The sequence below is a fragment of the Schistocerca americana genome, chromosome 1 (assembly GCF_021461395.2).
Source record: "Schistocerca americana isolate TAMUIC-IGC-003095 chromosome 1, iqSchAmer2.1, whole genome shotgun sequence".
NCBI lineage: Eukaryota > Metazoa > Arthropoda > Insecta > Orthoptera > Acrididae > Schistocerca > Schistocerca americana.
In genome coordinates this window covers 935,455,224-935,472,927 of record NC_060119.1, presented here as the reverse complement: position 1 = coordinate 935,472,927, position 17,704 = coordinate 935,455,224, and the positions used below count along the sequence as shown (strand labels likewise).

The 17,704-nt window shown below is 41.4% G+C and overlaps 1 protein-coding gene across 1 annotated transcript in view; it reads left to right on the top strand.

Moving 5' to 3' along the window:
* The window catches only part of LOC124595244, a 175,129-nt gene that overhangs the window by 9,493 nt on the left and 147,932 nt on the right, over nt 1-17,704 (top strand). Inside the window, exons 2-3 of the mRNA XM_047133909.1 lie at nt 5,671-5,772; nt 6,386-6,400. Of these exons, the coding sequence (XP_046989865.1) occupies nt 5,671-5,772; nt 6,386-6,400 (117 nt within the window). The remainder of the gene's footprint in view (nt 1-5,670; nt 5,773-6,385; nt 6,401-17,704) is intronic.

Here is a 17,704-nt window from a genome sequence, read left to right as displayed (position 1 = left end):
TTATGGTGTTCGGTTAGACAACGAGGGACCCAGCGGGAACAAACCTTTGAATATCCCAACTGGTGAACAATTGTGACAGCACTACCAACAGAGATGTCAAGTTGAGCACTGAGTTGTTTGATGGTGATCCGTCGATCATCTCGAACGAGTGTGTTCGCACGCTCCGCCATTGCAGGAGTCACAGCTGTGCACGGCCGGCCCGCACGCGGGAGATCAGACAGTCTTGCTTGACCTTGCGGCGATGATGACACACGCTTTGCCCAACAACTCACCGTGCTTTTGTCCACTGCCAGATCACTGTAGACATTCTGCAAGCGCCTATGAATATCTGAGATGCCCTGGTCTTCCGCCAAAAGAAACTCGATCACTGCCCGTTGTTTGCAACGCACATCCGTTACAGACGCCGTTTTAACAGCTCCGTACAGCGCTGCCACCTGTCGGAAGTCAATGAAACTATACGAGATGAAGTGGGAATGTTTGAAAATATTCCACAAGAAATTTCCAGTTTTTTCAACCAAAATTGGCCGAGAAAAAAAATGTGTTGCATTACTTATTGAACTGCCCTCGTACATACAAATTTAATTTTCATGTTCTTCTCAAAACTATGTGTCTGTACTTAAGGCCCTTATGGTTTTTAGTGGCTCATTTGTTCTGAGGCACATGACCATGTTGTACTTTGGAACAGTGTTCCACATTTGGCAATACCTCACTTTTCCAGATTAATTTTTGTCATTTCAGAAAAAGGCTGCAGCACACATAAAATGAATGCTATCATTTCAGTATGGAATAAGGAAATATAGTAAATTTTTAAGACAGGGCTGGCTAGAGGCAAAAGTCTGAAAACAGTTCCGAAATACAACTCTCTCTCATACAACAAAAACATTATTATAGAATAACTGGAGCTAGCCCTTGGTCCTCTCATGTGCACAACATTAGCCCTACAATCCTCAAATAACAGTCACAGTTATTGTATGCAATGCTACCAATGTACATTTATAAATTCAATGTGGAAAATCAGATTATCACATATTCTCGATTTGCTTACATATTCTGTGCAAACAAAGAAAAAATCTGAGATAGTAATTGCTGTTAGACGTTATCTGTTTCTACTAAAGATTTCTAAAATTTTGTATCTGAATTGTGGAATTCGAAATATTCATTTTATGAGAAAAATATTTATAGTTTACAATTGCCTCCATTTACAGATAACCCAAGAATAATGCATTATTAATTCAGAAGCAGAGATACTCTTAAAGTGACGTTTAAGGTCATAAATTGTTGAATTGTTTATATATTGGATAAGCAGCCATCTGCAGCCATTTTGTGTTACATTATTTTCTAGTAAGTTCCATAATGCAATTTTAACCAGACCACAGTATTAAATTAATGAATTACCATTCAAATTTATAAAGAGCTTGAACTGACTCATATTTAATTGAATTTTGTAGCTTAGAATATGAAGTGGGATACTAAACTTTACTGTCCACAAATCATTAAATTAGGTTGCATTGCCTTATTAAATAGCATTTATGTGTGCAAGCAAGGAACATTAACACAAAATGCAGTTGACCCTAATTAAATTGAGTACTCATGTAGTTGTAGGTATAATGCATTGAGTTGGTTGGTTGGTTGATTTGAGGGAGGGGACCAAACAGCAAGGTAGTCAGTCCTGTGTATTCAATAATCATGTAGTTGTATATATCATACAGTACAATTGAAAAGCTTGTCATCTACTCCCACACGTATCAGGTATCAAGTATTTCATTCAATTTTCCTAACTTGCTTGTTACATATCACAGCACAAGCAGTTAGGTTTAAGTAGTTCTAAGACTAGGGGACTGGTGACCTCAGATGTTAAGTACCATAGCACTTAGAGCCCTCTGCACCATTTGTTGCACTTGAGAGTGTGTGTATGTTGTCTATTCTGATGAAGCCATGTTGTTGTTGTTGTTGTTGTTGTTGTTGTTGTGGTCTTCAGTCCTGAGACTGGTTTGATGCAGCTCTCCATGCTACTCTATCCTGTGCAAGCTTCTTCATCTCCCAGTACCTACTGCAACCTACATCCTTCTGAATCTGCTTGGTGTATTCATCTCTTGGTCTCCCTCTACAATTTTTACCCTCCACGCTATCCTCCAATACTAAATTGGTGATCCCTTGATGCCTCAGAACATGTCCTACCAACCGATCCCTTCTTCTAGTCAAGTTGTGCCACAAACTTCTCTTCTCCACAATCCTATGCAACACCTCCTCATTAGTTATGTGATCCATTCATCTAATCTTCAGCATTCTTCTGTAGCATCACATTTCGAAAGCTTCTATTCTCTTCTTGTCTAAACTATTTATCGTCCATGTTTCACTCCCATACATGGCTACACTCCACACAAATACTTTCAGAAATGACTTCCTGACACTTAAATCTATACTCGGTGTTAACAAATTTCTCTTCTTCAGAAACGCTTTCCTTCCCATCACCAGTCTATATTTTATATCCTCTCTGCTTTGACCATCATCAGTTATTTTGCTCCCCAAATAGCAAAACTCCTTTACTACCTTAAGTGTCTCATTTCCTAATCTAATACCCTCAGCATCACCCAACTTAATTCGACTACATTCCATTATCCTCATTTTGCTTTTCTTGATGTTCATCTTATACCCTCCTTTCAAGACACTATCCATTCCGTTCAACTGCTCTTCCAAGTCCTTTGCTATCTCTGACAGAATTACAATGTCATCGGCGAACTTCAAAGTTTTTATTACTTGTCCATGGATTTTAATACCTACTCTGAATTTTTCTTTTGTTCCCTTTACTGCTTCCTCAATACACAAATTGAATAACACTGGGCAGAGGCTACAACCCTGTCTCACTCACTTCCAAACCACTGCTTCCCTTTCATGCCCCTCAACTTTTGTAACTGCCATTTGGTTTCTATACAAATTGTAAATAGCCTTTCACTCCCTGTATTTTACCCCTGCCACCTTCAGAATTTGAAAGAGAGTATTCCAGTCAACATTGTCAAAAGCTTTCTCTAAGTCTACAAATGCTAGAAACATAGGTTTGCCTTTCCTTAATCTAGCTTCTAAGATAAGTCGTAGGGTCAGTATTGCCTCACGTGTTCCAATATTTCTACGGAATCCAAACTGATCTTCCCCTAGGTCAGCTTCTACTAGTTTTTCCATTCGTCTGTAAAGAATTTGCGTTAGTATTTTGCAGCCGTGACTTATTAAACTGATAGTTCGGTAATTTTCACATCTGTCAACACCTGCTTTCTTTGGGATTGGAATTATTATATTCTTCTTGAAGTCTGTGGGTATTTCGCCTTTCTCATACATCTTGCTCACCAGATGGTAGAGTTTTGTCAGGACTGGCTCTCCCAAGGCCGTCAGTAGTTCTAAATGGAATGTTGTCTACTCCTGGGGCCTTGCTTCGACTCAGGTCTTTCAGTGCTCTTTCAAACTCTTCACGCAGTATCGTATCTCTCATTTCATCTTCATCTACATCCTCTTCCATTTCCATAATATTGTCCTCAAGTACATCGCCCTTGTATAGACCCTCTATGTACTCCTTCCACCTTTCTGCTTTCCCTTCTTTGCTTAGAACTGGGTTTCCATCTGAGCTCTTAATATTCATACAAGTGGTTCTCTTTTCTCCGAAGGTCTCTTTAATTTTCCTGTAGGCGGTATCTATCTTACCCCTAGTGAGATAAGCCTCTACATCCATACATTTATCCTCTAGTCATCCCTGCTTAGCCATTTTGCGCTTCCTGTCGATCTCATTTTTGAGACATTTGTATTCGTTTTTGCCTGCTTCATTTACTCCATTTTTATATTTTCTCATTTCATCAATTAAATTCAATATTTCTTCTGTTACCCAAGGATTTCTACTAGCCCTCATCTTTTTACCTACTTGATCCTCTGCTGCCTTCACTACTTCATCCCTCAAAGCTACCCATTCTTCTTCTATTGTATTTCTTTCCCCCATTCCTGCCATTTGTTCGCTTACGCTCTCCCTGAAACTCTGTACAACCGCTGGTTCAGTCAGTTTATCCAGGTCCCATATCCTTAAATTCTGACTTTTTTGCAGTTTCTTCAGTTTTAATCTACAGTTCATAACCAATAGATTGTGGTCAGAGTCCACATCTGCCCCTGGAAATGTCTTACAATTTAAAACCTGGTTCCTAAATCTCTGTCTTACCATTATATAATCTATCTGAAATCTGTCAGTACCTCCAGGCTTCTTCCATGTATACAACCTTCTTTTATGATTCTTGAACCAAGTGTTAGCTATGATTAAGTTGTGCTCTGTGCAAAATTCTACCAGGCGGCTTCCTCTTTCATTTCTTAGCCCCAATCCATTTTCACCTACTACGTTTCCTTCTCTCCCTTTTCCTACTACCGAATTACAGTCACCCATGACTATTAAATTTTCGTCTCCCTTCACTATCTGAATAATTTCTTTCATTTCGTCATACATTTCTTCAATTTCTTCGTCATCTGCAGAGTTAGTTGGCATATAAACTTGTACTACTGTAGTAGGTGTGGGCTTCATGTCTATCTTGACCACAATAATGCGTTCACTATGCTGTTTGTAGTAGCTTACCTGTACTCCTATTTTTTATTCGTTATTAAACCTACTCCTGCATTACCCATATTTGATTTTGTATTTATAGCCCTGTATTCACCTGACCAAGAGTCTTGTTCCTCCTGCCACCGAACTTCACTAATTCCCACTATATCTAACTTTAACCTATCCATTTCCCTTTTTAAATTTTCTAACCTACCTGCCCCATTTAGGGATCTGACATTCCACGCTTCGATTCGTAGAACGCCAGTTTTCTTTCTCCTAATAACGACGTCCTCTTGTATAGTGCCCGCCCGGAGACCCGAATGGGAGACTATTTTACCTCCGGAATATTTTACCCAAGAGGACGCCATCATCATTATCCATACAGTAGAGCTGCATGCCCTCGGGAAAAATTATGGCTGTAGTTTCCCCTTGCTTTCAACTGTTCGCAGTGCCAGCACAGCAAGGCTGTTTTGGTTAATGTTACAAGGCCAGATCAGTCAATCATCCAGACTGTTGCCCCTGCAACTACTTAAAAGGCTACTGCCCCCCTTCAGGAACCACGCGTTTGTCTGGCCTCTCAACAGACACCCCTCCACTGTGGTTGCACCTACGGTACGGCTATCTGTATCACTGAGGCACGCAAGCCTCCCCACCAATGGCAAGCTCCATGGTTCATGAAGCCATGCCTGGCCAAAAGCTTTGACAGTCTTTTTGTTATGCCTATGTGCAATTCAGCATCTCCAGTATATTGTGACTAGCAACTATCCTTTTCATTATATTGTCATTATTCCATCCTGGATTTTCCATTGTTTGATTTTGTCATGCAGTTTCATGTATTATTATTAATAGTGGTAGTAGTAGTAATATAATGAACTTCATTAAGTCATAGATCAGTGCTTATGAGAAATAATTGTTCTTGTCCCATTTATTCTGGCAAAACTTTACAGTAACCAAGCACAGGTATCTACGAGATGAAATACAATAATGCATTGGTAGTGTAAACATTTTAATTAATACAGTTCATGACTATCAGTTATGTTTAATAATTTCCACTTTTTTAATATTTATAGTTAAAAGTTTGAACCATTGACCTGTTTGCATTTCAGGTTGTGTTTGAATCTAAGAAGGTAAGCGTGCTTGTAGCGGATCCACTTAACACCAAAGTAAATGTCAAGGCTGATTTGAGTGAACTGGAGAAAGGAGATGAGGTACTGATCATTTATAGCACTGATCAACATGCCTAAAGCATTAGAAAATTACTCATTATTTTTATACTTGCTATGTAAAAAACAAAGTAGACCCTTAATTTATGCAACAGCACACATTAAATAGGTTTCAAAAATGATGTATCATACCTTTAGCTTTTTATTTCAAACAATAGATAAAGAACATAAAAAGTAACAAGCATTACCATAAAGATAATGTGATGAGTCACTTAAATGACTTTATAGTGAACAATGTAGGAAAAGATAGTGTCAGCCATGTAGTAAAAGATAGATTGCTGCTAATCATAAAGATATCACACTAAGTTGTCGATAGGCACAATTAAAAGACACATACACACTAGCTTTCATCTCAGCCTCCATCAGAAAAAAAGCGCCACACACCATTCATTCTCACAAGCAAGCACACCTAACACACACGTGACCACCAATTCCAGCAACTCGAGCTAGAATTCAACTATTGCATGGAATGGAAGCAGCAATCTGGTGGGGGCAGTGAAGGGGAAGGGGAGGACATAGCAGTGTTGGCACAATGTCAGGAAGTTGTGGGACAAGGAGGTAAGGAAAATGGAGCGAGAAAGGAGAGGTGTGGGGAAAGGTTGGTGGGTGCATGGCAGAGAGTGGCAAACAATGATGGTGGGAAACAAGAACAGGGAGGAGGTGATAGGACAGAGGGGTTGGAAACTGATGGGTAGAAAGTTTGGGGATAGTATGTTATGGTAGGTTGAGGTCAGGATAGTTACGGGAGCAGAGAATATGTTGTAAGGATAACTCCCATGCAGTTCAATAAAGCTGGTGGTGAAGGGTAGGATCCAGATGACTTGGGTAGTGAAACAGCCATTGAAATCAAGCATGTTATGTTCAGGTGCATGTTGTGCCACACGGTAGTCTACTTCATTTCTGGCCATTCATCCTAGTAGACAGCTGGTTGGTAGTCATACCAAAACGAAATGCTGTACAATGATTGCAGCGGAGTTGGTAAGTGATGGCTGCTTTCACAGGTGGCCCAGCCCCTGATGGGTTAGGGTAAATCAGTAATAGGACAGGAATAGGAAGTGCAGGGTGGGTGGATTGTGCAGATCTTGCACCTAGGTCTTCCACAGAGATATTATGATCCTTGTGGCAAGGGGTTGATATTGAGAGTGACACTGGGATGGACTAGGAAGATGTGGAGGTAGGGCGAGTGATGGAACTCCGCTTTAGGTGGGGAGGGTAGAATGTCCCTCATTTCAGGGCATGATGCAGGTAATCAAAGCTCTGACAAAGGATGTGGTTCAGTTGTTCCCATCTGGCGTGGTGTTTGGTGACGAAGGGGTCACTCATTTGTGACTGGTTCTTGGGGGTGATGGGAGGATTGGTGGTGTAAGAGGAAATGGCATGGGAGATCTGTTTGCAGACTAGGTAGTGCCTGTCTGTGAAGGCCTTGATGAGACCCACAGCAAATTGGGCAAGGGAGTTCTCGTCATCGTAGATACGCTGTCCCTGGATGGCCAGGCTGTATGGGAGGGATTTTCTGGTGTGAAAGTGATGACGGCTGTCAAAGTACAGGTACTGCTGGTGACTGGTGAATTTAATGTGGACCATGGTGCAGATGGAGCCATCAGAGTGGAGGAAGTCAAAGTCTAGAAATGTGGCACACTGGGTTGAGGAGGACCAGGTGAAGCAGGTGGGGGAGGAAGTGTTTGAGATTGTGAAGGAATATAGGGTGTCTTGGCCTTGAGCCCACATCATGAAGATATCGTCAATGAACCTGAAAGAGGATAGGGTTTGGTGGTTTGGGGGGCTATGAAGGTCTCCTCTAGATGGGCAATAAACAGATTGGCATATGAGGGTGCCATGCAGGTGCCCGTGGCTGTGGCAGGGATTTGTACACCTTTCTATCAAAGGAGAAGTCATTCTGGGTTAGGATAAAGTTAGTAAGGTGTATGAGGAATGAAGTAGTGGGTTTAGACTCTGAAGGACTTTGGGGAAGGTAGTGTTCAATAGTGGTAAGACCATGGGCATGAGGGATGCTGGTGTATAGGGAGGTGGCATCAACAGTGACAAGTAGGGATTCAAGAGGTAGAGGGATGAGGAATGGTGGAGAATCAGAGAAAGAAATGGTTGGTATCTTTGACGTGGGATGCTAGATTATGGGCAGTGGGTTGGAGGTGTTGCAGCTACACCATGATGCCAAACGCCTGTCTTGCAGAGTCTGCCACTTGAGTTTGCTAAACATCTCCATAATGCTATCACGCTTACCAAATAACCCTGTGACGAAACGCATCACTCTTCTTTGGATCTTCTCTATCTCCTCCGTCAACCCGATCTGGTACGGATCCCACACTGATGAGCAATACTCAAGTATAGGTTGAATGAGTGTTTTGTAAGCCACCTCCTTTGTTGATGGACTACATTTTCTTCTGCAGGAAGGATGATTGGTGTCTGTTGTCTGCAGGAAGGATGATTAGGTCAAGATTAGTTTTGAGGTTTGGTATGGTTATTCTTTCTCCTGCCGAAAGGCTGGTGTTCTGAGGAAGGTGTCTGTAGAAGGGAAGAGTATAAACACAGTTGCTACTGTAGATTTTGTTTGATAATATAGTGATAGTAAGTATGCAGGTTGTTTATGAGGACATACCTTAAGACAGATAATGGCCAAAGTGGTGTGGATGAATAGCAATTTTGAAATGTTTATGTAAGGAAAAAGGTGCATCCACACTACAAGTTTTATGACTGAGATAGATTTCATTTTTAATACTTTTGTACAAATAATGTTTCTCTCTTGATCTCCAAGTCTTATTTCAGTCTCAACACCTCAATGTTGTCTGCAATTTCTCTGATGCCTGTTGTCAAGCATATTATAATTTGTTTTCCCCTCACATTTGCTGTATTTAATGACTGGTTGATCTTCTATTTCTTTCATACTTCCAAATTACACATTGCCTTTCTTACTATTCCTTTACTGCTCTTCAGAATTTCAACTAAATTTGCTCTCAGTTTAGTCTCAGTTTTTGAAATGATTATCATACACTGAGCTGCATGATATATCATCAAGGTAAAATAATTGCTTCATTTGTTGTTTTTATTTTTTATTTTTTGTTAATTTCAAACTGTGAAAAATTACAGAAAATATCTTAAATTGTTGATATGGCAACAGCTTTGTGCTAGACCAATGACAGTTGAGTGAGACCAGAAACATTGCAGCTGAACATTTGTGAGGGGAGCTAGACTTCAAATAGGAAATAAACACTATCTTATTCAGCTATGTCACTTGGAAGAGCATTTGATAGACATTGTAAGATAAGTCAGTTAAAGGTGAAATAAGAGCTGTATTGAAACTTTTTGATAAATTAAAACTGTGTGCTGGACTGGGAGGTGAACTTGAAGTCTTTGTCATTTTGTGGGCTAGTTCTCTGCTGACTGATCTACTCAAGCATGATTCATAATCTGCCCTGACTCCTTCACTTCTATCAGTACTTCTTCTGGTATCTTTTGAACTTCACAGCAGTTCTCCTGCATACCTTGAGGCACTAGCATTCCACATGCAAGTTCTAATTCAGCATACAGTTTTTATCTGCCAGTATCAGGAAGATTTAAGTCAGTGCAACAACAATATACAGTGAAAATTCAGATTAGAATAGCTGTACTGCCTGTTAGGAAAGTGAGAGTAATAAAAAAAATAAAAATTACTTTCCTTTTGGCAAATATTACAGTCATACAACATTTATGAAATGACAACATTTCTGCCATTGACTCCAGTTACTATTTATTTTCCACTGTTGATCAATTCAGACTATTATAGCATTGTCAAGCAGCTGTTGACATGCATGAAGGCAGCCAACCAAGCTGTTCAACCACTATGATATGGAAGACAAACATAAAACTTATGACACATATTCATGTGTAAAATTATAGCAATTTTACAAAGACAATTCGTCATCAGTTTTATGTTTACGCCTCCCATATTGTGATGGTCTGTCTTCAAGCAGGTCAGCTACTACTTGACAATGGTGAAACAGAAAGAATTTGTCAGTAGTGGAAAATAAACAACAATTACTGTCAGTGACAGATACATCATTTCAGAGAAGAGAGAAGTTTACTTATGTACTACATACAGATTTCTTTATATTTATGTTAACATGCGCTTTAGTGCTATGGAGATGGATTAATAAAAATAATTTTGTACAAACAATAAGTGTGGCTTATCTGGGAAGTACACAAGGAAAACCAAACATCAAAACTGTTGAAATATAAACTGTAAGGTTGCTAAAGAAAATTGTTACAACCCAACAACTAAAGTGACTTTTAATGAGACTCCCCCGTGAACCATGGACCTTGCCATTGGTGGGGAGGCTTGCCTGCCTCAGCGATACAGATAGCCATACGGTAGGGCCAACCACAATGGAGGGGTATCTCTTGAGAGGCCAGATAAATGTGTGGTTCCTGAAGAGGGGCAGCAGCCTTTTCCATAGTTGCAGGGGCAACAGTCTGTATGATTGACTGATCGGACCTTGTAACATTAACCAAAATGGCCTTGCTGTACTGGTAATGTGAACAGCTGAAAGCAAGGGGAAATTACAGCCATAATTTTTCCCGAGGACATGCAGCTTTACTGTATGGTTAAATTATGATGGTGTCCACTTGGGTAAAATATTCCGGAAATAAAATAGTCTCCCATTTGGATCTCTGGGCGGGCACTACTCAAGAGGACGTCGTTATCAGGAGAAAGAAAACTGGCGTTCTACGGATCGGAGTGTGGAATGTCAGATCCTTTAATGGGGCACATAGGTTTGAAAATTTAAAAAGGGAAATGGATAGGTTAAAATTAGATATAGTGGGAATTAATGAAGTTTGGTGGCAGGATGAACAAGACTTCTGGTCAGGTGAATACAGGGTTATAAATACAAAATCAAATAGGGAAAATGCAGGAGTAGGTTTCATAATGAATAAAAAATAGGAGCACGGGTCAGCTATTATGAACAGCATAGTGAACGCATTATTGTAGCCAAGATAGACGTGAAGCCCATGCCTACCACTGTGGTACAGGTTTATATGCTAACTAGCTACGCAGATGACGAAGAGATTGAAGAAATGTATCATGAGATAAAAGAAATAATTCAGATAGTGAATGAAGATGAAATTTTAATAGTCATGGGGGACTGGAACTCGACAGTAGGAAAAGGAAGAGAAGGAAAAGTAGTAGGTGAATATGGAATGGGGGTAAGGAATGAAAGAGGAAGCCGCCTGGTAGAATTTTGCACAGAGCATAACTTAATCATAGCTAACACTTGGCTTAAGAATCGTGAAAGAAGGTTGTATATATGGAAGAGGCCTGGAGACAGAGGAAGGTTTCAGATGGATTATATAATGGTAAGACAGCGATGTAGGAACCAGGTTTTAAATTGTAAGACATTTATAGGGGCAGATGTGGAATCTGACCAAAATCTATTGGTTGTGAACTGTAGATTAAAACTGAAGAAACTGCAAAAAGGTGGGAATTTAAGGAGATGGGACCTGGATAAACTGACTAAACCAGAGTTTGTACAGAGTTTCAGGGAGAGCAGAAGGGAACAATTGACAGGAATTGGGAAAAAAATACAGTAGAAGAAGAATGGATAGCTTTGAGGGATGAAGTAGTGAAGGCAGCAGAGGATCAAGTAGGTAAAAAGACGAGGGCTAGTAGAAATCCTTGGGTATCAGAAGATATATTGAATTTAATTGATGAAAGGAGAAAATATGAAAGTCAATAACTGAAGCAGGCAAAAAGGAATACAAAAGTCTCAAAAATGAGATCCACAGGAAGTGCAAAATGGCTAAGCAGGGATGGCTAGGGGACAGATGTAAGGATGTAGAGGCATATATCACTAGGGGTAAGATAGATACTGTCTACAGAAAATTAAAGAGACCTTTGGATTAAAGAGAACCACTTGTATGAATCAAGAGTTCAGATGGAAAACCAATTCTAAGCAAAGAAGGGAAGGCAGAAAGGTAAAAGGAGTATATAGAGGGTCTATACAAAGGCAGCATACTTGAGGGCAATATTATGGAAATGGCAGAGGACATAGGTGAAGATGAAATGGGAAATACAATACTGTGTGAAGAATTCGACAGAGTACTGAAAGACCTAAGTCAAAACAAGGCTCTGGGAGTAGACAACAATTCATTAGAACTACTGATAGCCTTGGAAGAGCCAGCCCTGACAAAACTCTACCATCTGGTGAGCAAGATGTATGAGACAGGTGAAATACCCTCAGACTTCAATAAGAATATAATCATTCCAATCCCACAGAAAGCAGATGTTAACAGGTGTGAAAATTACTGAACTATCAGCGTAATAAGTCACAGCTGCAAAATACTGGCACAAATTCTTTACAGACAAATGGAAAAACTGGTCGAAGCTGACCTTGGGGAAGATCAGTTCGGATTCTGTAGAAATATTGGGACATGTGAGGAATACTGACCCTACCTCAAGGAAAGGAAAACCTACGTTTGTAGCATTTGTAGACTTAGAGAAAGCTTTTGACAAAGTTGACTGGAATACTCTCTTTCAAATTCTGAAGGTGGCAGGGGTCAAGTACAGGGAGCAAGAGGCTATTTAAAATTTGTACAGAAACCAGATGACAGTTATAAGAGTAGAGGGGCATGAAAGGGAAGCAGTGGTTGGGAAGGGAGTGAGACAGGGTTGTAGCCTATCCCTGATGTTATTCAATCTGTATATTGATCAAGCAGTAAAGGAAACAAAAGAAAAATTAGGAGTAGGGATTAAAATCCAAGTAGAAGGAATTATAACTTTGTGGTTTGCCAATGACATTGTAACTCTATCAGTGACAGCAAAGGACCTGGAAGAGCAGTTGAATGGAATGGACAGTGTCTTAAAAGGAGGATATAAGATGAACATCAACAAAAGCAGAACAAGGATAATGGAATGTAGTCTAATTAAATCAGGTGATGTTGAGGGAATTAGCTTAGGAAATGAGACACTTAAAGTAGTAGATGGGTTTTGCTATTTGGGGAGCAAAATAACTCCAAGTACAGAGGATATAAAATGTAGGCTGGCAATGGCAAGAAAAGCATTTCTGAAGAACAGAGAATTGTTAACATTGAGTATACATTTAAGTGTCAGGAAGTCATTTCTGAAAGTATTTGTATGGAGTGTAACCATGTATGGAAGTGAAGCATCGACGATAAATAGTTTAGACAAGAAGAGAATAGTAGTTTTCAAAATATGGTGCTACCGAAGAATGCTGAAAATTAGATGGGTAGATCATGTAACTAATGAGGAGGTATTGAATAGAATTGGGGAGAAGAGCAATTTGTGGCAGAACTTGAACAGAAGAAGGGATCGGTTGGTAGGACATGTTCTGATGCATCAAGCGATCACCAATTTAGTATTGGAGGGCAGTGTGGAGAGGAAATATCATAGAGGGAGGCCAAGAGATGAATACACCAAGCAGATTCAGAAGGATGTAGGTTGCAATAGTTACTCAGAGATGAAGGAGCTTGCATAGAATAGAGTAGCATCTGGAGCTGCATCAAACCAGCCTCTGAACTGAAGACCACAACAACACCAGCAAAAAAGTTATCTACAGAAATATTCACATGTAATGTAAGTGAAAATGGTCCTTTTCATACCATTTCATTGTTTGTTGATTATGGCAACTTCTTTTCATTTGGTTTCCTCTCTGGAAGTTCTCATAATTTAGTAACTAATTAATACACGAGACTGGTACAGGTATACAAATATGCCTTTATTCATGAAGCTCTAAACATAAACAGAAAACAGAGTCTCGTGAATCCCCATGTAATACGACTCAGTATACAGATGTGAATGGTACACTGGAAGGACATGAAAGAGGATCAGTTAGTGCTGCTCCATGCATATATGTGAGAATCACCAGCAGACAGTGCAGTGGAGACTTCACCGTGTGCACACCTCCCATAGGTGGCCTCCAATGGCTGGCCTCCACTTTTGGCAGCTGATTCAAACAAGCAAGTGTACTCACTCTCACAGGCACTAGTCGCAGCACACTTCTCCCTCGCGCAACATGGCCACCCAGGTGATGGAGGAGATTCTGGCAGCCCAACAAGAGACACATCCATTGAATCTGGATCGGTGGCAGCCAGTGCAGATGAAAGGTGGGATGATGTGCCAGGTGGTCACTGGAGCATCGGGCCAGAATACATGGGGAAATCCCGAGGGTGGTGGGCCCACACAGCACCCGATGACAGCATCAGAAAGGTGGGTGCCATCGTCACCTCTTCATTGTCATCAGCAGTCATGTCCCAATGTCAAGGATAAGGGGCTGGACCCAATGGCAATGATGGCTGAGGCGATGATAGCAAGGGGACAGGTGGAGCCAGCCTGACCAGAACAGCAGGCTGCAGTAATGGATCCAAAGCTGGAGATGAACCAGTGCCCATGCTGGGTAGCTGGAACCCCACAGCACTGCACTGGGATGGGGGCACTTCCACAGCAGTTGATGAGGCAGAGGATTGCAGGGTGGGGTGCATTGATGAGGACTGCACCCACAAACCACTAGCTTCTGGTAATGAGTGGGGGCACAACTGATCACAGTGATGTGGCACCAGGCCATTGCCCATAAGATCATCATGAAGGCAGCATCCCCAGTGGCAGGCACTAGTGGCTGGTATGCATTTGAGCTGGCAACCAAACCCTTATGCCTACACTGGTGATCTGGATGCAAAGCAACCAGATGAACCTGACTGTGGCAGGTGAAGCACAGGTCACAGAATGTGGAGGAACATGCTTGGCTGCCAGCCTTGTAGTATCACAGGTGGGCTTCATTACCCCATAGGCAAGAAGTGATAGGTGATCAGAAAATGAGAGTCAGGTGTCATCCAGCGATAAATCCATAACAAACATTTTCATTTGGGACTTGAACGTATGCACTAGTAGTTTTGCCTCACCGTTTGGTTCAGGGTGGAATGGCGGAGCCGTAACATGGTGAAGGCCATGACAGGACAAAACAATTTAAAGATGTGAGAAACAAATTGGGGCCCATTATCAGAAACTAAGAAACAAGTCAACTCCTCAATAGAAAAAACCCTCAAAAGAGTATGAATTGTGACCTCATCCAACGTTGATGCAGACCAGATAATGTAAGGAAACTGGGAAAATGCATCCACACCAAGAGCCAATAGTAATTCAATAAGGAACCCGCAAAGTTTACATGAATGCATTTAAATGGCTGTGTGGAGCAGACCATGGGGGACACAGATGCCCTGGGGTGCTGCCTGTTGTGAGGCACACTGCTCACAAGCTGCAACAAAACAAGCAATTTCGCATCAATCTGTGGCCAAAAACACATGTCTCCTAGCTAAATTTTCAGTGTGTAAAACTGCCCAATGTCCCTGGTGGAGAAGGCATAGAACCTCATGCTATAACACAATAGGAAAGACTACTCTGAGAGAGGTGTCGTCCAGGGATAACAGCAATACACGTTCAAAAACAGAGAGGTCATGCCTTAAGGAAAAAGAGTTGTACAGGTTGTCTGAAGCCTGACATGGTGGTTTATCTGGCCAACCCTGTTGAATAAACCAAACCATCTCATGCAGAACTGAGTCAATGACAATGGCAGCTGCTATGTGCAAGCTCGTAATTGGGAAACCCTCGATCATGGCATGCATTTCACTCAAGATGGGAACAAAGCAATTCTTCATGATCATAGTCTGAATCAGGACCCACAGGAAGATGGGAGATGGTGTCCACATTGGCATGTTCAGACATTGGTTGAAAGTGGATTTCATATTTGTAGTGAAACAAGAACAGTGCCCAGCACTGTAGTGGTGTGTTGCCTTGTGAGGCAAGGAAGTCTGAGGATTTAACAAGGAAACCAAGGGTTTATGGTTAGTAAAAAGGTGAAAAACCATGTAATTCCTTGAGAGCATAAACTACAGCGAGAGCCTCTTTTTCCACTTGAGAGTAACTCTGCTAACCAGAGTAAGAGATTTAGAGGTGAAAGCAACAGATCATCCAGAGCAGTCAGTATATCGGTGCACTAGCATCCTGCTGAGGCCATACTGTGAGGTGTTAGTTGCCAAAACTATGTGCTGGTCCAGAAGTACATAGTTAAACAAGGAGAAAGGAGTGGTTTGGGTACAACACTTTGTACTACTACTACTACTACTACTACTACGTGATCAGGCCCAGTGGACTGCACGAATACTCAAGTTTCCTCCTCCACTGTATTCTGTCCATTGCTGCTATCCGCCATTCGTCTACATCTATTGACACTTGGTTTAAATCTTCATGGAGTCCATCCCTCCAACACTTCTTGGGTCTCCCTGGCGGTCTCTTTCCTGTAGGTGTGAAATCCAGGAGCTTCCGAGGCCATCTGTGATCCTCCATCCAGGCCACGTGGCCAGCCCACTGCATTCGTTTGGCTTTGACAGTTCCTGCTATGTTAGGCTGCTAGTATAGTTTCTCAAGCTCTTGGTTGTATCTGATCCTCCATTCCCGTGTATCTGCATCCAGAACTGGACCAAAGATCTTCCAAAGCACTTTCCTCTCAAAAACAGGTAGCTTAAGGAAGTCCTTTTTCCGGATACTCCATGTCTCACAGCCATATAGAACAACAGGCTGGATCAGGGTTTTGTACAGTTGAATCTTGAACTATCTGGAGAGTGATTTGGACCGAAGCAGTTGCTCTAGGCTGTGGTAAGATCAGTTTCCTGCTTGTATTCTGGCATTGATCTCTGCTTCACATGACAAATTCTCAGTGAAAAGTGCCCCTAGGTATTTCAATTCTTGCACTCTCTTGTAGGAATGGTCCCCAACCTGCAGTGATTGTAGATGATCAGCAGTCTGACAATGACCACGCATCATAACAAGGCACTCTGTCTTGGCTTCATTTATGTTTAGCCCAAATTTTCTGGCAGCCTCCTTTAGTGCTTTGGTCATTTGCTCCAACTCCTCTTCCAACCTAGAGAGTAAACAGATGTCGTCTGCGTAGGCTAAGTATGCCAGTCTCTTTCCTTCAATTTCAATCAATTCGTTCTCTTGGAAGGTCTACATCTACATCTACATTTATACTCCGCAAGCCACCCAACGGTGTGTGGCGGAGGGCACTTTACATGCCATGGTCATTACCTCCCTTTTCTGTTCCAGTCGCGTATGGTTTGCAGGAAGAACGACTGTCTGAAAGCCTCCGTACGCGCTCGAATCTCTCTAATTTTACATTCGTGATCTCCTCGGGAGGTATAAGTAGGGGGAAGCAATATATTCAAAACCTCATCCAGAAACGCACCCTCTCGAAACCTGGCGAGCAAGCTACACCGCGATGCAGAGCGCCTCTCTTGCAGAGTCTGCCACTTGAGTTTGCTAAACATCTCTGTAACACTATCACGGTTACATGAGCAATACTCAAGTATAGGTCGAACGAGTGTTTTGTAAGCCATCTCCTTTGTTGATGGACTACATTTTCTAAGGACTCTCCCAATGGAACTCAACCTGGCACCCGCCTTACCAACAATTAATTTTATATGATCATTCCACTTCAAATCGTTCTGCACGCATACTCCCAGATATTTTACAGAAGTAACTGCTACCAGTGTTTGTTCTGCTATCATATAATCATACAAAAAAGGATCCTTCTTTCTATGTATTCGCAATACATTACATTTGTCTATGTTAAGGGTCAGTTGCCACTCCCTGCACCAAGTGCCTATCTGCTGCAGATCTTCCTGCATTTTGCTACAATTTTCTAATGTTGCAACTTCTCTGTATACTACAGCATCATCCGCGAAAAGCCACATGGAACTTCCGACACCATCTACTAGGTCATTTATATATATTGTGAAAAGCAATGGTCCCATAACACTTCCCTGTGGCACGCCAGAGGTTACTCTAACGTCTGTAGACATCTCCCCATTGATAACAACATTCTGTGTTCTGTTTGCTAAAAACTCTTCAATCCAG